General features: G+C 40.6%; 1 protein-coding gene across 1 annotated transcript in view; it reads right to left on the reverse strand.

The window, feature by feature from the left end:
• Positions 1 to 24,501, reverse strand: part of LpR1 (Lipophorin receptor 1) — a gene marked incomplete in the record, with an annotated part of 731,049 nt that overhangs the window by 494,463 nt on the left and 212,085 nt on the right. The window contains 1 exon segment of the mRNA XM_072305525.1: positions 22,598 to 22,789. Coding sequence (XP_072161626.1) covers positions 22,598 to 22,789 — 192 coding nt within the window.

The following is a 24,501-nucleotide window of genomic DNA, read 5'->3' on the forward strand; positions in this document are numbered from 1 at the left end:
GCAAGGTGATGGTTAGCTCACCGTAATAAGGTAATATTTTCGCTACAGACCGCTACGTTACGAATAGTTATCTCAAAAGTAGTTAAAACTAATGAATATGATCATATTGAGGGCTTTTTCATGAAAATTTTTTATGTTTAGATAACTCACTGAGAACCTTCGTTCTACGAACTCAAGGAACAACTTTCCGGTTTCAGAATCGAGGGTCCATCAAACTGTCGTGCTAAAGAAAAACGCCGCGTTGACTTTCGCCACTTGCGAAATTTTACTTGGTTTAAATGACTATTCCTACTGAAATTCATGAATATTTGTCGTTCATTTTTAAGATACTTCACCGAAAGTTGCGCTTTAAGCTCTCAGAAAAGTTCAAAGAAAAATATTCGCAAGTCCCCCGGAAAATGAGCATATCAACAAGTGAAATTTAGGCAACGTTAGAAAGGCGATATTGCGTTTTTCCTCAGCACGGCAGGGAAGCCCGCTGAAAAGCCACGAACACTTCCACTCAACGTTTCCAATTACCACTCAAACGTATTTATGCTTTTGATTCGTGTCTTTCAGCGTCCTCCCTGCACCCTCCTCCCCCCACCCCCCACAACCCTCATCCCCCACCCCCGCCCCACGACTGTATATTTTTCCAACGATGACCTGTCTCCGGTCCGATGACCCTGCGAAGCGCATTGCGAGTGCCCTCGATTTTCTAATTAACCCCTCTCCCCTTTACCCCGCCCCGACGGAGCTCAGTCTTTCTAATTTCGACGGTGTAAATGGAGACAGTAAAAAAGAACGATCCCGCTTTGGCGGAAGCACTGGGCGTTTCGCGGGCCGCCGTCCGGAATTTTCGAAATTACCTCCCGCTGCTGCCGATGTCGAGAGCGGCGATGCTGGATTGGGCTAAAACCGAAAACCGACGGTGCACTGAAAAAAAAATCTCGGTGTATTTACTAAGAGAAAGGTAAAATTACCAAGAATTCAGGGTTCTATTTGATCCCAGTTTTTTCTTGGTATAATCACCATTTATGGAATTGGTAATTTTACCGAGAAATCTCGGTAAAATTTTTGAAATTTCTCGGTAATTTTACTGGACCTTGGTAAAAGCGCCAATAATTTTTATCGACTATGGTAGAATTACCGAGATAAAGTGGCAAAGTTACCGAGAATTGATTACCAATAAAAGTGGTATTCTTACCTGAAAAAACAGTAAAAATACCGGTTTTTAGGTAAGCTTACCAGTCAGTCTTGGTCAAATTACCAATAATTTGTAAAAAAAAGTGAGATGGTGACGGTACCAACGGACCTTGGTAAAAACGCCGAGAATTTTTTTTCAGTGTGAAACTTTAAAAATAAGTATCTCGGTTTACAGCGTTGTGGACTTCCGTTTACGGTTTATTTTCAATTGATTTTTGTTTTTCTACACTTGTATTCAATGTATCTTCGTACGAAAATGAATATTCCACAATATTATGTACACTGGAGACTATTGCGATGGTTTTGTACTAATATTATTAATACAAATCTTTTAAATTTTGAAAATTCCCAAAGCGCTGAATCGGAGGATGGGTATCAGATTAAAAACAGCAAGACTGGTTAACTCAGAATGGAAATATGGACCGAAAAGTCAAGGAGAGAAACACCTTGGAAATAAGAGCTGTGATTTTCTTGAGTGGAATCCTTAGGGATCAGCGAACTTCTGAAGATAACAAGGACGTATGATATTACCATAAAAAGTATTTTAATGTATGCATACATAGATTATTAGCTGAGAGTTGTACCAAGAGTAACGAAGATGGATTTCTGGAGGATGACAGCCGGGATGTTTCCGTAATGAAAGAGTGCGTCAGATCATGGAAGTCGGAGATGACATCATATTCGACGTCATAACCAAAAAGCATTTTAGTATTAGCATATGAGTAAAGCGAGAGAAGAAAGGCTGCAAAAAAAGGTTCTGGTATGGATTCCTCCTAGGAAAGGGCGAAGATGACACTCAGTAAAATGGCGGCGACAGGGGATTTTACAAGAAACAGGGGAATGTCAACTCCCTGAAAAGCTGTGGGAGGACAAAAGGCAGTGGCAGTTACGAGTCGCAGAGTGGTAGAGAGCGCTCTGAAAGTGACCTCAGGCATGCAACATTCCCAACATCATGCTTTGAAAATTTTCTAAATTTGTCTGCTTGGTGTGAAGGACGTTATGTAAAATTTTCAAGCGATAGTTTTGATTAAAACCCTTTGATACGATTACATGAGATTGGAAAGTTCGAAACACTACAAAATAAATGCGCGTTTTTCCAGATTTGCCGCCGAAATTGGTGAGTAGAAAAAATTCCAACGAGGCTACACAGAATTGATACTCAAACTTAGTAAACATCCCCCAATTCCTTGCGATAGATTTGTTGTTAGCAGATTGAAATGCCTTTTTTCCTGTTTTTAACTATTGCTACAGCGGAAGGAGCACGGAAAAAATTAAATTGCTGATTTAACAATTCAATGGACCACTAGACAAGGTACGAATTTAAGCAATCTGATACATGTTTCTTAACCAGAATTTCACGTAGAACACGATTCGCGCAACAAATATTACTAAAACTAACTCCTAACGAAGATATTTACGTTTTTATTTCACTTTGGTCACGAGGAATTTGAACTGCCCGCTCACAAGAAACTCAAAGCTCTACGTGAGTCAAACCGCGCACTACAACGGTTTCAGCAAGCTTCTCAATCGAGCAATGTTCATTTCCCACCATGTGTTGTTTAAACTATAAGCATTTCGCTATGGCTGAGCCTAAGCGTCAAAATTGAGGTTGTCAGATTTTTAAATCGCAGATACTGTCATGATAACGTTTAGCGCGCGATGCGAATCACGTAGATCATTGAGATTTCATGAGCGGGTGGTTTGAATTTACGCAACAAGAATGATTAATTATCTTCGGAAGGAGTTAATATCGGTAATTTTCGTTGTGCGCATCGTGTTCTACGTGAAATTTTGGTTGAGAAGCATGTATCAGAATGCTGAAATTCGTATCTTGTCTAGTGGTCCATTCCTAAAAAAAAGTGACTGAACTGTTTCAATGTGAATTTCACAACCAAAGAATGCTACTTTAACCACTATTCTAAGCTAATATAACCATGGAGGTGGTGAAAGTAGCATTTTTGTTGTTGTGAAATTCACATTGAAACATTGCAGTCACTTTTTTTTTAGCAATTGAATGGTTAAATCAGCACTTTAATTTTTTCCGTGAGGAGTTACCTGATGTGGAAACAAGCGAATATTTTATAAAATCTGAGGGCCATAGCTTCAAAATGTTTGACTTCAGAACCCTCTTTATGGGGAAAAAGTCTCATGAGCTGCAGAATCACCTTGTGAAACTCCGCTACTTAATTCTGGCACACCCTGTACAGCGGTCCATCGTCTGGTGATTTTTAAGCAAAGTATCTCGGCTTACGGCGTTGTGGACTTCCTTTTACGGATTATTTCTAATTAATTTTTGTTTTTCTAAATTTTTATTCAATAGATCTTTGTACGAAAATTAAAATTCCCACAAGATTATGTACACTGGAGACTATTACGATGATTTTGTACAAATTTTATTAATAAAACCTTTTAAAATAGCTCAAAGCGCTGAATTGGAGGATGGGCATCAGATGCAAGGCAGGACATTCAACCCTCTTCATAGAAGAAAAGTCTCATGAGCTGCAGAATCGTCTTGTGAAACTCCGCTACTTAATTCTGGTACACCCTGTACAGCGGTCCATCGTCAGGTGATTTTTAAGCAAAGCCCGAAGGTAAAAGGGTCTGGCATTCACGACTCAATGCAGCAACCCTGCTTGGAGGTCAAGTAGGATCAACTTCTTGGATTTAAGGGTGTTCGCGAGTTTATTTGATTTTCAAGTGCCAATTGGCACGAGCTCTCTGTTCAGGGCTTTCGGGTGCTTTCCGTTTCATCCTTCAGCGCGGCGGAGGGGAATTTTCTGTTTGCTCGCCTTTTTACGCCTAGAAGAATTAGCAGTTACTTCGGGTCGGCTGTAAAAAGTAACGAGGCGAGAGTGGCTACCTTCGCCCTTTCTCGAGTATTTCGGGAGGATTTTATGCCTTCAAAAGGCTCGCTCTGGGTGACGTAAGCTGAAGGCAGATCCAACGGAAGAGAGGAGTTTTCCTTCTACGTCAAAGAAGTAGCCTTCTCCACGAGATATTTCATGCTGTCCTCCGCTGAGGTTGCTAATATGAGTTTTTCAAAACGGTGCTAGTTTTAATATAGAACAAATAACATTTTTTTATGGTATTTCGTTTTTAATTATTTTAATTATTTTAGTATTTGTTGTGTATATAATGTTTTATATGACATTTGAGTCTTTGATTAAACGATCCGATTTAGAAAATCAAGCTATGGAGTCCTTTTGAACAATGTTACCTTTAGTTGTTTTAGTTTTTTTTAGCCTTTCCCTCTATTCGAATTTTATACCTATACTTCAAAACTTTCTTCTCAAAAGTTACTTCATAACTTTCTTCAAAAGTACATATTTTCTGAGAGAGGAATTTGGGAACATTTGAATGTTCATACGGCGTTCTCACGACAGTATGGGAAGTACAACCTCGCTCCAAAACCCCCTTAAAATATAATTTCGGGTTTTTTATGGTCTCAAATGTGTTCAGCGTGTAAAAAATCAAAGACCTAACTCAGTGCACGGCTATTATGACAATTTAAGCTGAAAGCATATGCTTTCAGCTTAAATCAAGATACAAAGAATTCTTGGCAGCAAATTCAATAATTATCAGGCTTGAGCCAAGCACCTTTTTTTCAGTGTTGTGAAACTTTGATCGGAAGTTGACAATGTGACTTTTTTTTAGCCCAGACCTCTACTAGTGGCCTATTCTAGTATGCCTGATTCTCCATCACCGGACACCTTGGAGGTAAATCAATTATGCCCGACTGCCCGACTACGAAGGTTCGACGAATAGGATACCCGCTATCTCAAGACCCGACGCTCCGCGTCAAGTAATCCACGTGCGCTATTACAGAATCCTAATATATTCCCTTAAGTTTGACAATCCTTCCTGAGCAGCTTACCGAAGTTTCGGAACTGTTCAGATTCCGCGAAGTTTCTCGGCGAAAGCCCCCAGGTAGCGTTGCCGGCTGATCGGAAAACGCCCCGCGCTCCGCTGCCGGCGCACAGTGGATCGAGTCAATATAGGAGAAGTCGGACAAAATTTGGAAACTTTAAACGCTTATAACTCCGTTTATACAGAACTTTGAAGTTCCAAAAGTGGCTCCATTGGTTTCCTCATGAAATTTTCTATTAGAAACACCCCTTGTAATTTGAAATGTGACAAATTAAACATCGAAATTTGCAATTTTAGTCAAATATTTCATGTCCGACCTCTCTGATTGACTCGATCCACCGTGCGGCGGGCCGCCGCCGGGGAAGAATTTGACAGTCGCGCCCCAGTTTAAATTCGAGCATTGTTGTCTTCGAAACAGGATTGGAAGAACTTGGTCCAAGTTCCATTGGGTTTTGCATGGCGCTTTTTTCCCCCGCGCTGCTGGAGCGACGCTCGTCGTAGGTAAACACAAAGACGCCGAAACAAAGGGCGATTTAGTATGACGTCAATGAAACAATAATCACACGCTCGGAGCACACGCTGGAAACTTCCAGGAGTCGCTTCGGCGTTACCCACCTGTGATTCGATTTACTTCCTACTCTGCTGTGTAACCGAAGAAGACGGTAAAGACTAAATTTTGGCCTTCCCGCGTTACTGAAATATTTTTTCCCTAAAATATAAGAATCATCATAGACGCTATTAGTGGCGCGTTATCATGGGGATTCTCCATAATATCGAATTGGATCCTAAGAATGACAATGGCATAACCTCTTCAATTCTACCGATGCACTGGAAAAAAAACACATTGGATCTAGAGTCCAGACTCTTAAAAACATCGACGAAAAAAAATACTCTTGATTCAATCGGATTTTTGCTTAAATCAAGAACTAAGCCTCTTAATTTGAGCGGATTTGCTTTTGATTGAAGCAAAAATCTGATTGAATCAAGAGTATTTTTTCTTATCAATGTTTTCAAGATTCTGGACTCTAGATCCAATGTGTTTTTTTCCAGTGTGCGAGAAAATCGATATATATATATATAGCTCTCTTTTTTGTGACGTGGCACTAATAGCGTTTATAGACGAATCATAAAACAAGGTATGAATTTAAGCATTCTGATACGTGGACAGCGTTTAACAGAAAGGTACCAAGCCACAACATATATTGCCAAAATCTAGCCAGTTTAATTTTTTACAAGGGAACGTTTGTTGGGATTCCTTTGAAAATTGTAAGACATTTTTTTCGAACTATGCAGAAAATTCACAGAAATTTGCCCAAAAATCCAGCAAACCGTTTTCATGTAAGAAAGTAAATTGCCTAGTCAAAGTTGGCAGTAGGTGATGTGCTTAGTTCCTTTCTGCTTAACGCGGTCAGTGTTATTTCTCATCCAAATGTCGAGTTGCGCACGGCTTAAGCGACGAAAATTAGACTACATTTTGCAATAAGGAACTACAATTCCTAGCTCATCCAGAAAAACACGTATGTCTATGGGAAAACTGTATACTACATACAATCAAAATAGTGTTATCTCGTCGTAGCGCCTGGATGCAACTATACCTCCTCAAGGGATGTCTGTGTTGCATACTCAAAAAATTGAAGGCGTTTTGGGTTTTCTGCGCATATTGAAGCATGCACGTCGTTGTATGTGGTTATTAGTCTGATATTATTGTCTTCAGCAACTCAATGGACTAAAGGGAAGGGAAGATAGGTGGAAGATATTGACATTTTTCCGAAACACAGCAGTGAGTCCGCGCTAACCCGAGAAAGAGTTGTGCTTTTTCTCTCTTGAGTGAAATGACAGTTTTCTATCACATCTAATCTTGTCTCATAACGTCATCTCTTATTTGTTGAAGGTATGGCTGAGCAAGAAAGCAAGTAAAATATTGAACATTTGGTTATCTCGCCTAACACATAAAAACCCCCTTTTAACATTCGCATGAGATAAAATCTGTCAATTTCTGAACCTTTTAAGCGACGACAGTGTAAAAATGGATTATTAAACTGGTGAACACGAGTTGGTTTGCCTAAAAGTTGGTAGCAAAAGCTGAGTGGATTTTTAGCGCTGTACCACGGGAAAAAGACGTAGAGTTTGTTGGATGATTATGAGGATTTCCAATTAAATGTGGTAGAACGCTAATAAATTAGGTTACTAATCCAAATTTTGTGGTACTACCACAATGATAACGTAACGTCATCTCTTATTTGTTGAAGATATGACTGAGCATGAGCAAGCAAGCAAGCAATATGTTGCACATTCGACTAGCTCGCCTGACACATAAAAGCCCCCTTTTAACATTCGAATAAGGTAAGATCTGTCAATTTCTGAGCCTTTTAAGCGACTATAGTGCTAAAATGGATTATTAAACTAGTGAACACGGGTTGGTTTGTCTACAAGTTGGTAGCAAAAGCTGAGTGGATTTTTAGCGCTGACCCACGGAAAAAAGACGTAGAGATTGTTGGGTGATTATGAGCATTTCCAATTAAATGTGGTAGGACGAAAATAAATTAGGTTACTAATCCAAATGTTGCGGTACTACCACATTAATGACAATTTAAACAGCAGGTAACGAGACTAATTTTCACATTAATACAACCAAAACAACGGTACGTTCTATTATAGCAACATTTTTTTCGCTTTGAAAGGTACAGCCAAGTACTACGTTTTTAGATTTTAACAATTTTTGACTGTTTTTTACCCAACTGAGGAAGGCTGGTTTTCAGCCGAAACGTTTGGGTGGTATTTGTGTGAAAATTAGCCTTGCTACCCGCTGTTTGAATTGATATATTGTATATTGTATATCTTGTCACGGGCTGCGGAGCATCAAACATATTTCAGGTACTACCGCACTTAATTGGAAATGCCCGTATCATCCAACAAATTGGGACAGGACCACGATTTTAAAGGACAACCCCTAACACTTTGTAACACACTCCCGAAAATGATTGCCGTTTTTTCTGGATCAGTTCGGTTTCTCCCTTAAAAAATCGTATTTTTCCATGAAAATCGAGCTTTGCTAGAAGCGATTAAATTCTCCAGAAAATCTGCTCAGCGGGCTGATTATTGAAATTGATAGAAAAAGTTATAGACAAAAAGAACATAGGGAGTATGGAGCGATCCTATTGGTTGAAATGGGTGGCTCCTATAGACTAACAGAGAACATGATGGGCTATCGGGTCCCTCGTGGGTTTCGGTTCGCTAGTCTTTTACCTACTGCCTTTATCCACTAGAACCATCCGCTTCCACCAATAGAATCCCTCCATCTCCTTTTGTCTTCTTTTTCTATAGCTTCGTCTATCAATTTCAATAATCGGCCCGCAGGTTAGAGAAAAACCAAGGTCATTTTTAGATTCGAGCGCAAAGCACTTGGGGCTTCGGGAAGTTTCTCTAATGTGCTTCGTCGATAATCACATCTCCAGCTCCGCGAGTAAGCGAACTCAGTTTGAAGTTACGTGGAGGATGATTAGATGCGGTAAAGTGTGGAAGGGGGGGGGGGGTTGAACGTTGTATCTTCGTTTTAATTAAATTACCCGCATGGGGGATACATTTTTCCGTATGCCTTTATACACTTTCGCTGCCTCGTTTAATTTCATTTAAACTTTCTCGCGCTATTTCGACAAAACGAGCTTTCACTTTCAGAAAGGGCGATTATTACAGTTTCATTTCTCGAAATCTGTGATATTTTGCGTCAGAGGACAAAACACTGGGTCAATGAGTCAGTTGCGCTGGTCACAGAATCGTGTCTGGATGCGTGATTCTTGTAGATTATCTAAAAATAATCAGATCTGTCCAAACAGCAACTTCCTACGTTCAGTATTAATCAAAATATTGCGATATGAAAAATTCGGTCTATGACATCATCCACCAAAGAAGTGACACCCTTGGTTTCTTCGACTTTGCTTTCATTATTAAGTTACCAAAATCCAAAATACCAAATTATTAATTGACCAAAATCTCCTTTAACGCGGCAAGAATGATCGTATGTACACTTCCCTTTCTATCAAGAGTTTATTCGAAATAAATTAAATACTTATGATGAAATCATTAAACAAAATCATGCGCTCAGCAGTTATTAGTTCGGAAGCAGTAACTGCTAGATCAGTGAGACACATGTTTTTATTGGCTACTCAACGTGAATCTCGGACGGAAGCAAGGTGGAAGAAACCGAAGGCGTCACTACCGCGGGGGCTGACGTTATAAACCGAATTTTTCAAAGCGTGATATCTCGGTCAATATTTAACGTGGAAAGTTGCTGTTTGGACAGACCCTGTTATTTTTAGCTCATCAACAAGCAAGAGTCGAAACACGATTCTGAGATCAGCGCAAATGACCCGTTGACGATCCTGATATTTGTCAATTTCGACGCAGACGGTATTTCTTGCACTGAAAAAATTCTCGGCGTTTTTACCAAGATCCGTTGGTACCTTTACCATCTCGCTTTTTTACCAATTATTGGTAATTTTACCGAAACAGACTGGTAAGCTTACCTAAAAACCGGTATTATTACTGTTTTTTCAAGTAAGGAGACCACATTTGTTGGTAATCAATTCCCGGTAACTTTGCCATTTTATCTCGGTAATTCTACCACAGTCGATAAAAAATATTGGCGTTTTTACCAAGGTCTAGTAAAATTACCGAGAAAGTTCAATATCTTTACCGAGATTTCTCGGTAAAATTACCAATTCCATAAATGGTAATTTTACCGAGAAAAAACTGGGATCAAATAGAACCCTGAATTCTTGGTAATTTTACCCTTTTCTTAGTAAATACACCGATATTTTTTTTCAGTGTGGCCTCACGCGACGGCAGCGGCAACATCATCCCTCTACAGAAGCGAAAAAAATCGGCGCGGATCATGAAGCGAAACCCACTTTATCAGGGACTTAGTGTTGCGACGCAGAGTAAATAAAGGACCTGGCGTCCTCCGTTCGGGATTCGGGGGAGCGGCCAAATAATTACGGCCCCAGTTTTATCAGCAGAACCCGCAGAGTGGTCGCACCGTCGTCGCACACTGGGACAGACCCGTGGAAGAGGTTGGACATGACATTGAATTTTATTCTAAAGCTGCAAATCTAAATCTGCAGGGTTGCGACCGAATCTCGAAAAGGAAATTCCCTGATATTTCCCTGTTTTCCCTGCCAAATTTTGGTAAAATTCCCTGAAAATTGAAGATATCGACGGTGTAAGTCGGCATTCACATAACTCGGTTTGCGACGTCGCAGACTTCCTATCATACTATATTTTTTAAACGGAAAACTACGCAACGACAATTCTTTAAAATTGTCGTGATTTTTCTTCTCTATATGAAGAAAATTCTGCAAAAATTTCAAGAAATGATGTCAATTTGTTGTTCTTTAAAAAAATATTATAGAGGCGGAGATTTTCAGACACCGCAAACGAGTTATGTGAATACCGACTTACACCGTCGATATGCCGAATGGTTAACAAGACATAATTAGAAATAGTTGTTATGCAAAATTTGTTGTTCGAAACGTTAAATCCATTCTAGAAAACAAATAAAGGTGACTAAACAATTTTTCTTGGACATTTCCGTCATTTTCCCTGACATTTCCGGGTTTACTTGACGTTTTAACAAAAAAAAAAAAAAAAAAAAAAAATTCCTTGACATTTCCCGGTATTCCCTGAACGTGGCGACTCTGAGTCTGGGATTTATTCTCCCGCATTTTACGTTATGAGGAGACACAGTGCGGAATACCGCGTCAACGATGAGTAATAACAGTGGAAAACAGAGACTGATAGTAACATTTGATGACACGCCTCAGCGCGCCGTGGCGTGTTTCCATGTGCGCAAGGAACTCAAAACGCCTTCAACCTCCCGAGTATGCAACACAGACATCCCTTGAGGAGGTATAGTTGTATCAAGGCGCCGCGGTTGGACAATACCATTTTAATGGTATGTTTCCTACTTTCTTAACAGAAGAGATGAAAACGGAAAACCTATTTCAGCGATTGAATATGGAGTGCTGATCCAAACAAAACTCCATCCAAAGGAAATTCTGATTCATCCTATTGGCACCGGTTTTTATTATATTTCGGATTTTCCAATCAACTTCGCCCGAGCGGTGTCGTACATTTTCAACCCGAAGATTCGGTCAATGTGACCCCAAAAAAAATCAAACCAAAAAATTTTAACCGATCTCTTGGGTTACTTTGTATTCTACTTACACAAACAGACATACATACATTTGAAAATAAAACAAGTAATTAGATATATTACATTAAATTTTGGACTAATAAGGGTGATATACTTGTAAACATACAAATAGTTAGTAATCTTATAATCAAAATACTACAATATTCTGAAAGGAATAGTATTATAAAACACTAAGTCGTTCATTATTTTAACATGTGTACTTCTGGGAAGAAATTTTATGAGAAAACTAATAGAGTCACCTTTGAGCCTCTGAGTCCCGCACTACACGGAAAAAATTAAAATTGCTGATTCAACAATTCAATTGCTAAAAAAAAGTGACTGCAATGTTTCAACGTAGATTTTACAACAAAAAAATGCTACTTTAACCATTATTGTGAGCTAATTTAACCATGGGGGTGGTGAAAGTAGCATTTTTTTGGTGATTTTTACATTGAAACATTGGAGTCTTTTTTTCAGCAATTGCATTATTAAATCAGCAATTTAATTCTTTCCGTGTAGGGATGATACAATATTTGGACGTATTTCTGCCAAACGGAACTATGTGCAATAAGACATAAGCCCGGAGACCCATAAGAATATGCGCATAACAGGGCTCACGTCATAATGCACACAGTTCCGTTTGACAGAAATACGTCCAATTATTGTATCATCCCTAATTAAAAAATTAAATTGCTGATGTAATATTTCAATTACTAAAAAGTGACTGCAATGTTTCAATGTAAATTTTCACCACCCTAATGGTTTAATTAGCTTACAATAGTGGTTAAAGTTGCATTTTTTTGTTGTGATTTTTACATTGAAACATTGCAGTCACTTTTTTTAGCAATCGAATTGTTAAATCAGCAATTTAATTTCTGCCGTGAGGGATGATACAATAATTTTAAGTATTCGCACCCGGTCCGGCTTCTCCGATCGGCTAGTTCTCTGTGCGTCGTGGCGGGGTGGCCGGGAAGCGGGGCGTAAAAATAAATCGCAACCTGTGCGCGCTTCCTCCGAAAGGTCATTCGATCTTGTCGTCGTTTCCGGATTATCCGCGGGTTCGCATTTATATCGCTTCGCAGCTTACCGCCGGCCGGTTGCCGAACTCTATTCCTGAATATTTCGGTATATTCAGACCAGCGGGCCGGTTATTGAAACTGTGTCAGCACGAAAAAACAAAACATAGCCCTATCTTAACCATTCAATATATCTTAACCATTCAATATATCGGATTTTGATGTCTTATAAGGCTGCTTTAAACTTTCAATATTCTACCTGCAGAGACTGTATACTTCGAGAGCTCGGGACTCTGCACTCACAATCTGGGTAGACGTAGCGGGGGAGGCAAAAGTTGAATTCATAGGTGAACCAGGGTGGCATGAAACGTAAGAAAGAAATGGGAGATTGGGAATTTCAGTGAAATGTTTCATGAAATTTCACGAGGCTGTGAAATATTTCATACTTTTCAGGGGCTAGAGTATGGAACCCGCACTCAAACACACAAAATAGCAGAAAGTCACGATTTTTAAATTTTGCAGAACATGAAAAGGAACCGGTATTTTTCAATATTTTTCATACATTTCTGAAATTCCATGAGATATTTCACGTAAAATTTCAAGATTTTATTTTCCATGAAATTTTGCCACCCTGAGGTGAACAAAATATTTCGCTTAATGGCGATTGGGAGGCAGAAAGTTGAAAACGATCTAAGAATTGATGCAACGGTTCGGAGGTCAACGCTATTTTTTGTCTAATGACTGACTGCCTTTGTCGAAAATCTGGAAACATATACAAAATATATTTTAAGAGATCCCTCGCAAGTGATCGAAACGATGGAATCATGAATCGGAAGTTAAAAATGCATAATACAACTATTTCAACTTCCAGGTAGCTCATACTGCATACCTCCCGCATTGAAGGAAAACCGCGGTTTTCCGTTCAAGAAGATGAAGGGCGAATATTTGGACGATGAGTTTGATAGGTTAGTTTCGGGTTATCTACGAGAAAAACATGGATACTATGGGTTCCCCGCTCTTCACGATTGTTTCCGGTAATTTGGCAACTCCGCGGTTGTCCGTTCGCCATCTTACACAAAAGTGGGTCGGAATTTATCACGACAGTTGATGCTGTAGAACTCGGGGGTTTATCCGTGATAATGCATAAACTTCCTCGTTTTCGGAAAAAAGATTTAAATTGAAAGTCTCCCCTCTCTGAATAAATTTGCCTGCCGAGCAGCGGGCAGCTTTAAAATTTATGAGTACCGTGATTATTTAGCGCTTTCCCAGGTTTTTTTCCTTTTTTTCTGCCGCCTCTTAAACGTGGCGTTACCCCGCGGCAATCTGGATAACGCTTACAGCAAAAAGAAAAGAAAATTGAAAAAGCAGATAAGCTGAATATGCGCTTGTCAGGTATTTTCAGGATGCGAATATGTTACCAGACATAAAGGAGAAAATGGTTGGAAAATCTTAGGTGATCTGCTTGGAGACAAAAAGACTTTGAGTAAAATTATGTTGAAAAACTACCTCTCACCTGCTTTTAAGCGAAAAAGTTTGCCTATTTTCACACAACATGCCATTGACAATGCTCTAATTACACCAACTGATCTGATTACAAAGCACAACTATAACTCTAGGCATAACAGTGTTAAAAACATCAAAACGTCTCTGAAAGTCTCTGAATCCAACATAAAATTCTCATCGATTCAGTTTTTTAACGCACTACCCTTAAACTTAAGGCTTTTGTTCAAGAATGCAGACTTTGCATCTTTTCTACAGAGTCTTTAGCAGCTCCTCCTTCATGAGGCATTTTATTCTATCGATAAATTCCTCATGCAATGAATTCTTAATGTATGTAAATTATGGACGTGTATCATATAGCTATCCATTGCCTAATCTATACTAAATAAAGATTATTATAATATTATTATTATGTACAACAGCAGGTAAAGAAATGTTCTCAGCTTTTTAACATGCCCCCTGACTGCATCGCGGTTCAACACCCCGAAGCCCTTCGTGGCTCAGGCGAATGTATCATACATATCTTGATTTCTAGATGAGCCCTAGAAAAAATGGATTCATGCATAAAACAGGGCTCACGTGGAAATTGGGATACGCCCTTATATCAGAGGGGCAGCGATATGGACGCTATTAGTGATAAAGTCCCCATAGGATTCTCCCATTATGTCGAAATGGATCAAAACAATCAATACTACCAATGGGAATGACTCGATATACATCGCTTTTCTGTTATACATGACACTAACAGCAACTAAAAAACGGCAGAATCCAGCACGACTTGAAGCTTCACTTAATTTATTTTCATTATTCTACTATCAGGAGGCTTCGATGACTTCAAAAAACTAGAAAATGTAAAAAATCCACAAAAACAAAAAACAGGGTTGCCACAGAATTTGGAAATTAAATTCAATGAAATTTTCCTGTTTTCTCTGCCAAATTTTGGTGAAATTCCTTGACAGTTGAGGTTACGCCAAATGGTTAAAAAGACATAATTAGAAATAGTTTTCAGGCAAGTTTCGTTGTTTGAAACGCTAAACCCATTCTAGAAAGCAAATAAAGGTGACCTAACAATTACTCCTTGACATTTTCGTCATTTTCCCTGATATTTCCAGGTTTTCCCTGAAAATTCCCTCGGTTTTTTCTGACTGTGACAACCTTGAAAAAATCCAAAACAATAAAAAACTTCAGGATGTTAAGAGCAGGGTGTTTGTTTTTTTTTTTTTTCATTTAGGGAAATCCTGATGGAATCGTGGTTTTTCCAGATTTTTTGCGGAGAAGAAATAAAATTTCTGCTTAAAAGTATGCGAAAGCATGAAAAAATCCGATCAGACGGCCTACTTTTCTCAAATTCTGATTTTATGACTGATTTTTCCTCAAATCTTGATGAAATCAGGATTAAATCCTGATTGACCTCAATTTCGGGAAAATCCTGATGCTAGACACCCTGCAGAGGTAAATGAAACGAATTTTGAAGGAATCTCAAGCTGGAAAATTCGAGAATTCCGGTACGGCTCTCTTGGGTGATACGGCAAAGTGACTATCCTATTCCAATGGAGCACACTCCCTCCACCCTCCTCTTCCCATCCACTCCTCCCATTTCTGCTCGTCAAGATTGTCACCCGGCGTTGCTCGTGCGATGTCGCGGTGCTCCTGGAGGTTCGTGATTTATGCAACCCGTTACACTTGTCCGTGTCAAAAGGAGTCTAGCGTACGGCATGAATTCGTTATTTGTTTGTTCTGTCTGTCGCCCTCGCTCTTCGGGTTCGAAGCCTCCCGTATTTTTCCCTCGGTATCGATGCGGGAAATCGGGTCGTCGCGTCGCCCAACCAACGGAGGCCTCATCCGTCGATGTCGGACTCGATGCGTCGCTTCTCTCGCGAAGGAACCTAACTCCGTTCCACGCTTGCAGCGTTGACTGTAAAAGGTACATTTTTGAGAGGACGAATGTATTAATTTAGAAAGTCTTTCTTAATCGGGCATCTTTGATTCGTATAGTGTATCCCGATCTCCTCTCCTTGAAATGGTTCAATTCTATAAAACAATAGCCATTCCGGAATTATTGAATTCCATCTTCAGGTCTCGAGATTATTTCATCATAGTTCCTCTAATGGACCATTAGACAAGGTACGAATTTCAGCAATCTAATACATGTTTCTTAACAAGAATTTTACGTAGAACACGATTAGCGCAACGAATATTACTGAAACTAACTCCTTACGAAGATTTCAACGTTTTTATTTCACACTGATTACGAGGAATTTGAACTGCCCGCTTACAAGAAACTCAAATCTCTACGTGAGTCGAATCGCGCAGTACAACGGTTTCAGCAAGCTTCTCAATCGGCGAAGTTCATTTTCCACCATGTGTTTTTCAAACTATGAGTAATTTGCTACAGCTGAGCCAAAGCGTCAAGATTGAGGTTGCCAGATTTGTATATCGCAGAGACTGTCATGATAACGTTTAGCGCGCGATGTGAATCACGTAGAGCATTGAGTTTTCATGAGCGGGTGGTTTGAATTCACGCATCAAGAATCATTAAATATCTTCGTAAGGAGTTAATGGCGGTAATTTTTGGTGTGCGCATCGTGTTCTACGTGAAACTTCAGTTACGATACATGTATCAGAATGCTGAAATTCGTACCTTATCTAGCGGTCCATTTAGGAAGACTTCCTTAATCGGGCAGCTTTGATTCGTATAGTGTATCCCGATCTTCTCTCCTTGAAAAGGTTAAATTCTATGTAACAATAGCCATTCCGGAATGGAGATGTTGCATGTGTGAGGAATTTACGATTTGACTGTTGATTCCTCGGTAAGAGTTCGCGAGAAACGAGATAGTGCCACTGGTTTTCTCTGAAATCAACTCCCAAGCCCCAAAAAGAGGAGATCATAAAGTTTGATACGAAACTGCCTTAATATTTATAAAACACACATTATATTTTCCTTTAATATATATTTTCCCCCATCAATTTAAATGAGAATAATCCATGCAGAGTGTGCAAACATTTCAAAATCATGAATTGAGAAACGTTGACTCCGCGAGTTTAAATATTCGAGCCGTACGTAGAGCGGAGCGGCACGCGCACGGCTCCTACAAACCTAACATAGATACTTCACGCATTGTGCAATGCTTGAAGTATCCCTGTTAGGTTTGTGGGCGCCAATGCGCGTATCACGCTGATCGTCGCCGCCGGCCATGGCGCGGCGGCGCTTCAAGCAACTACTTCACAACAGAGGTGTTGCACAGTATCGCGTGGACGTAAACTACCAGAAAAAACAGGTGCGCAGGCGAAAAATCGTTAACGAAATGTCCTATAAGCCAAGGACAAAATGGGTTGAAAATTTCTGAAAATATCAACCATACTTTTTCAACACTAAAAACGTTGGAAAAAATGTTCAAAAACTGGAGTTGCCGAGTTGGCTCCCGTCCATTTTTAGGTGGGTCGAGTTGGCTCCGTTTGAAAAAGGGGGGGTCCCCTCCCCTATGGGTCGAGTTGGCTCCCGTTTGAAAATTGGTCTTTTTTTGGTGGGTCGAGTTGGCTCCCGTAAGCGTGCGTTTATTTACGCTTAAGGTACGGCAATTAAGACGCGGAATGCCGCCGCGGAATCGTACGCGGCGGACGACCCGAGCGAGCGAGGCGTCGAATAAGTTTCCGCTCCGCCGTGCCCGGCAACTAATAACAGACTCGATGCCGGGAACTACGATGCTATTCTCCTATCAAAAATAATCTTCGCCTTCAACTGCACGCATTATCTAGTACGCACCCCTCCCTCCATCAGGTGTCAACAACATTGCATGAGACGTGAATTAAGAGTAAGTCGCCAGTATTTCGACTGCGGTCCAGGCCGAATACCTAATCATTGTTTGGGCGTGAGTGTTACTGCTGATAACTGATTTCTCCTCAGCAACTCTTAATTTCTCAGACTTATCTCATGCATTTCGCACCTAGTGTCCGCCGCTTTAACGCGCGGCGCGTCGCACACGCCACTCATTTCAAACGGGAGCCAACTCGACCCTTAGGGGAGGGGACCCTTTTTCTAACGGGAGCCAACTCGACCCTTAGGGGAGGGGACCCTTTTTTCAAACGGGAGCCGATTCGGACGTTTGGGAGCCAACTCGGGTACGTCCCAAAAACTCATGAAAAAAGTAGCAACTTATTTAAATGTTTTTAACGTAAATTCCGCAAAGAATTACATTTTACTTAAAAAAATAGCCGATAACACTGGGAAAAAAAAACACATTGTATCTTGAGTCCAGACTCTTAAAAACATCGACAAGAGAAAATACTCTTTCGATTCAATCGGATTATTGCTTACATCAAGAACCAAGCCTCTTAATTTGAGCGGCTTTCCTTTTGATTTAAGCTAAAATCTGATTTAATCAAGAATATTTTTTCTTGTCAATGTTTTCAAGAGTCTGAACTCTAGATCCAATATGTTTTTTTTTCCAGTGTTGCAAAATCAGCATTATTCCCCCACTCAACACAACGGATTATCTCCAGATTTTATCGAACAATCTGGCGACCTCGAGTTTGTTAGGCACGGTGCGGAGTCTTTAAAACATTTTATTCCCGGCTGCAAATATTTAATTAGAGGAAGAGGAGAAAAGCTGTTCGTTTTGGTGCCCACGAAGAATAAGCAGGAAAACGGGCGCGGCTTTCAAAGAACAGGAAGACCCTAAAAAACAAGCTGTTTACGATGACAAATTCTTGGGTATACGAGGAAGTAAATCAAAGTTTTACGAGAATTTCATGAAATTTAGCGGGAAACTGATAAAACTTGGGTGGAAGTCAAAGGAAGGCACGGGGGGCGGATCGAAGGAAGTAACTGACACTTGGGAACTTTATGCACCCCCGGGCCACTTAACCTCACTTTTAAGCTCCTCCGATCATCTCGCTCGAGTGAGTGAACTCCCTTTAAGTTCCCGAGAAAATCATCCGGCACTAATAGTTTTCAGCGGAAGATTATCCGACCCAAGTTGCCACAATGACGGTCAAAAATTGCGTGCTCAAAGAGCAAATTCGACGAAAATTTGGGGTACAATATCGATTCACCTAATCCATTCATCACGCAGAGGACTCTCAATGGAGATGTTGCATGTGTGAGGAATTTGCGATTTGATCATTGATTCTTAAGTAAAAGTTCGCGAGAAACACGATGGTGCCACTGGTTTTCTCTGAAATCATCGCCCAAGCTCAAAAAAAGCTCTCAAAGGGAGGCCAAAATGGAGGGGATATCCCACCCTACCCTGAGAGTCCACCTCTACATCAAAACAAACTTTCCATGCAAAGATAGGGAGCAAATACATTAGCAGGGTTTCCGTGTTTTCAGTTTTGGAGTCCCCAAATAAAGTGCAGCCCTGTCAATGTATTTGCTCCCTATCTATGTATGGAGAGTTTGTTTTGATGTAGAGGTGGACTCTCAGGGTAGGGTGGGATATCCCCTCCATTTCGGCCTCAACTTGAAAGCTTTTTTTGAGCTTGGGAGTTGATTTCAGAGAAAACCAGTGGCACCATCGGGTTTCTCGCGAACTTTTACATTAGAATCAATGGTCAAATCGCAAATCCCTCACGCATGCAGCATCTCCATTGCGTACTCAAAAGAGCAAATTCGGCAAAAATTTGGGGTACAATATCGATTCACCTAATCCATTCATTGCAGAAGACTTTCAATTCCTGTGGCTGGAATACTGAAAAAAAACGCCGCCCGGGGAAGTTGTACTTACGAGGCTATACAGGCATACCGTCCGCGTTCCGGTCTCAGAGGCCGAAAGTTCCGGACGTAGCACCCGGAGCAATCTGAGCACACGCAAATTCCGGACACACGCAAGAGTCTCAATTCGTCTAGTCAATTCGTCTCTTTTGACCTGGCAGCACTGACAAGATTTCAAGTCTCTACCTCAATTTTTCAAAAGTTACAGTGGCATCATGATGCCTGGTGCTAGTGCACAAAGAAAAAAAATACAGGTTATATAAATAGGATGTTCGGTGTTCAATGTCGGCCGTATTGGCCGGTTCATGAGACCGCTCTTTCAGTTCTGGGAATCGCATATTCGGTTCGTGCAACCGAGCATTTTCGTTAGTTCTGTTCGGTTTGAATGCTCAGTTGCATGAACCGAGAGAACGGTTTCCAAAACTGAGAGAGCGGTCGCATGAACCGACAGGGTATCTACTAAAACAGGCTGGCCAAAAAATTTGTACTCTTCTAGTACTTTTCCAGTACGTTTCCAAGAAGTTAAGTACCTCCCCGACAGAAAAATTCAGTACTTTTCAGTACCTCCATTTGACGAAATTTGAAAAATTTGGATTTCTCGCTCAAATTTCGAAAAAAAGGACCAAAAAATGAGTAAAATTCCGGACCTTCTTGCGGAATTTCCGCACTTATTCGGTACTTCCAGACCGCCCTTAAAAAATTAGTTCTATTTCCGGACTTTCCGGAAATTCCGGAATTGTAGACACTCTGACCGAACAATACGGCCGATATTGAACACCGTGAATTCGGTTCATATGACCGAAGTTTTTTTCTCCAGTTTTAAACAGAAAGGAACCAGGCCACACCAGCTATTGCCAAAAACTTTGCAATTTCATTTTTTGCAGGAGAACGTTTGTTCAAATTCCTTTGATAATTTTAAAAAAATTTGCTTTGTACTATGCAGAAAATTCACTGAAATTTGCACAAAAATCTGTACAACCGTTTTCATGTAAAAAATTAAATTGCCAAGTTCAATTTGGCGAGCTGATGTGGCTTGGTTCCTTTTCGCTAAACGCGGTCCAATTGGACTACGTTTTGCGTTTGAAAACTACAATTGTTGGCTCTTTTTAGTACCAAGGTACTAGACTTTAGGATCACCCTGTAGGCAACATCGATGAGGTGAGACTCAACTTGCGAGTCAATCTGGGGAACAGACCTGATACGAGCGCACACAGTGTACGCGTAGTTCAATGCGATAGCGTTTCTCGGTGTATTTACGATGCATTTACGAAGACCCTCGGCTGATGGGCTCCGTCTTAACCCTGCACCTCTCCGAACGGCATGAATAAGTTATTCTCGATCCGAACCATTCTGAGAGCGCTACGAACGCGTTAGGAAGCTCCCGTCGTTTTGGAGTCCCCGCGCATGCGCCCCTAACCTAAAGGTGCTCCTTCCGGAAAAGTAAGGGCGGAAAATAAATAACACGGTTTATCTCCCGAAACGCGGCGTCGCTCGCATCGTGAATTTACCTCGTGCCGCTGCGAGACATTTTTTCGCCTCGTCAGCCAAGTCGAAAAACTTATCTCGAGGGCATAAATGACTCGAGTTTCGTTTCACAAAAATACCCTGTCTTTACTGGTGCACAAAACCGGTGGAAGTATCAACTGCAGGCAGGGTTGCCACAGAATTTAGAGGATGAAATTCGTTGGAATTTTCCTGGTTTCCTGTCACATTTTGGTAAAATTCTCTGACAATTGAGGATATGCCAGATGCTTAAAAAATACATGATTTGAAATAGTTTTCAGGCAAAATTTGTTGATCGAAACGTGTCATTTCAACGCAACAGAGCTTCGAAAACGTTTCGGATTTTCAAAAAACCTTGCTGGATAGACAATTTTTACTGCAAGGACTGAAAGAAAACATATCGCCCAGCAAAGGAAGCGCATACCTCCATTATGAAGCGTTTTCGGAATAATGTGTAAATGAAAAAAGTCATATTTTGAGTCGAAAAATCGGCCCTCAGCTGAGAGTTAAGTATGTTAACTTCCGGACACCCTGTATACGCCTGCTGAGGTCCGAAAAATATGAAGTTAGATGGACAATAAGGTTGAACATGAAACGCAAGTATACCCTTACTTTAGAGGAGCAAAAATTGGACCGTTTTAAACAGAAAGGAACCAAGCCACACCAGCTATTGCCAAATTTAACTTTGCAATTTCATTTTTTACAGGAGAACATTTGTTCAGATTCCTTTGTGAATTTTAAGAAATTTGCTTTGTACATGCAGATTTACTGAAATTTGCAAAAATATCTGTACAACCGTTTTCATGTAAAAAATTAAATTGCCAAGTTCAATTTTTCAAAAGCTGATGTGGCTTGGTTCCTTTTCGCTAAACGCGGTCAGATTGGACTACATTTTGTGATTGAGAACTACAATTTCTGGCTCTTTTTAGAAACAAAATATGATCCATTAGCTTTCCTACGCAGATAGGTGTTATTAAGTATGAGCCAGAAATTGTAGATCCTTAAGTGCTGGTTACACGCTCAAACCATCAATTTCCGATCAAACGGTGACTGGTGCGCGCCATCTACCATCAAATTTCCGCTGCCTGCAAAAATTTGATGGTAGTTGATGGAACCGTGGGGCTCATCTTTCATCTGATTTCCACACAACCGTGCTTATTCCATGCTTATTTCAATCAACACGCAGTTTTAATTAATTTTACTCATCAATCTAGATAACTCTCGACCGTCATCTTGGTCATCATTTTGATCGGAATTTGATGGAAATTTGAGCGTGTAACCAGGCCTGCAGGCCGATTATTGAAACTTATAGACAAAGCTATAGACAAAGACGACAGAAGGGATTTGGAGGGATCCTATTGGTGGAAGCGGGCGGTGGCAATGGACATAAGAGGTAGGTAATGGACTAACTAACGGCAACCCACCGAAGACCCAACAGTTTGTCCATCATTTAATTCCTTAGTCTAAAAGAACCAACCATGTCAACCAATAGGTTCGCCCTACACTTACTATGTCTTCTTTGTCTATCGCTTTGTCTATCAGTTTCAATAATCGGCCCGCAGTAGATCCTCATTGCAAAAAGCAGTGCAATTTTGGGCACTAGGTAGGTGTATGACTGGGACTCACTTGAGCATTCGGGTGAAGTCTCGTCCGTGTTGTCTCCGCAGTCATCCTCGCCGTCGCACATCCACGTGAGGGGCACGCAGAACCCGTTGCCGCACTGCATCTGCCGGAGGGGGCACGCACTGCTCCCGCTGCCCCCCAAACCTACCCCCACCCCCGCTCCTGCCACCGCCGCCGAGCCGGTCTCGACAGCTTCTGAAACACAACAAAATTGAAAATTAAATAACGTAACCGGGTAACGAGGTTATTTCGACTTCGTTTCGCAATTGGGAACTACAATCCCTGCTCAGTTTAGAAACCACATAGGTGCGATTTGGTTTCCTATGCACATACGTGTTTTTACGAATGAGCCAAAAATTGTAGTTCCTAATAGCAAAATGAAGTCCATATTGCGATAGGAAACTACTACAGACTACTATCCTACTAGGATCTACAACACTGGAAAAAAAACACATTGGATCTAGAGTCCAGACTCTTGAAAACATTGACAAGAAAAAGGACTCTTGATTCAATCAGACTTAAGCTTAAATCAAAAGGAAATCCGCTCAAATTAAGAAGCTTGGTTCTTGAATTAAGCTGAAATCTGATTGAATCAAGAGTATTTGTTCTTGTCGATGTTTTTAAGAGTCTGGACTCTAGATACAATGTGTATTTTATTCCAGTGAATCTTTGGCTCAGTTTAGGAACCACATGTGTGCGATTTGTTTTCCTATGCACATACGTGTTTTTACGAATGAGCCAAAAATTGTAGTTCCTAATAGCAAAATGAAGTCCATATTGCGATAGGAAACTACTACAGACAACTATCCTACTAGGAACTACAATCTCTGGCTCGGTTTAGAAACCACATAATTATGTGCGATTTGTTTTCCCATGCACATACGTGTATTTACGAATGAGCCAAAAGTTGTGGTTCCTAATAGCAAAATGAAGTCCATTTAAGGTCCATATTGCGATAGGAAACTACTATTTCTGGCTCGTTATAGAAACATCGATGGCGCCATTTCATTTTCCGTGCCAATAGCTGGTGCTTTTATGGATGAGCTAGATATTGTACATATAGTTCCTTACAACGAAATTTAGTCCATTTTGGAGTTGACAAATTACGCGATACGGGCTTTTTCCACAAATCGCACGAAAATTACGACGAAGACAGCATAAATTTGAAATCTATTCCTTTTCACACAATTTGCGTGGCCCGGGCCAAGAAGTTGTAAATTCTACATAATTGCGAGCACTTTCTCTTTTCTGTCCTCGACAATGGGCCTGTTGCAATCTTTTGCTAGAGCAAAACTAAGAGTTGTTTCCTGCAGATAATGCCTCAAAAATCACGATGAGCGCATCGGCAAAGTCTGAAATGCACTCATAACTTCACAATCTGCGTAAGATTTTTGCGGTTTTTTGAGCTTCCCGCTTCGAAAACGATACTACGGTACAGGTGAACATTTTGTTAGAGGAGTCGTTCCATTGGCGACAATACTCATCATGGCCGACGCCAGTCCGCCAAAACACGTGTGATGGGACGAGATAACACCTGAACAGGATTAAACCATATAACAATCGGCGTGTTTACGTTCATATTTTCCTCGCCCGCCTTAATTGACCTTGAACTCTCCTCGAATTACGCGAGGAACTGCGCAAGCGTCGGCCATGATGAATATTGCCGACGATGGAGCGACTCCTCTAACAAAATGTTCACCTGTGCAGTAGTATCGTTTTTGAAGCGGGAAGCTCAAAATAACGCAAATTTCTTACGCAGATTGTGAATTTATGAGTGCATTTCAGACTCTGCCGATGCGCTCATCGTGATTTTTGAGGCATTATCTATAGGAAACAACTCTTCATTCTGCTCTAGCAAAAGTTTGCAACAGGCCCATTAGGTTGAAAAAAATACAATAAAACGAGAT

Source organism: Bemisia tabaci, chromosome 10, assembly GCF_918797505.1.
Source record: "Bemisia tabaci chromosome 10, PGI_BMITA_v3".
Lineage (NCBI taxonomy): Eukaryota > Metazoa > Arthropoda > Insecta > Hemiptera > Aleyrodidae > Bemisia > Bemisia tabaci.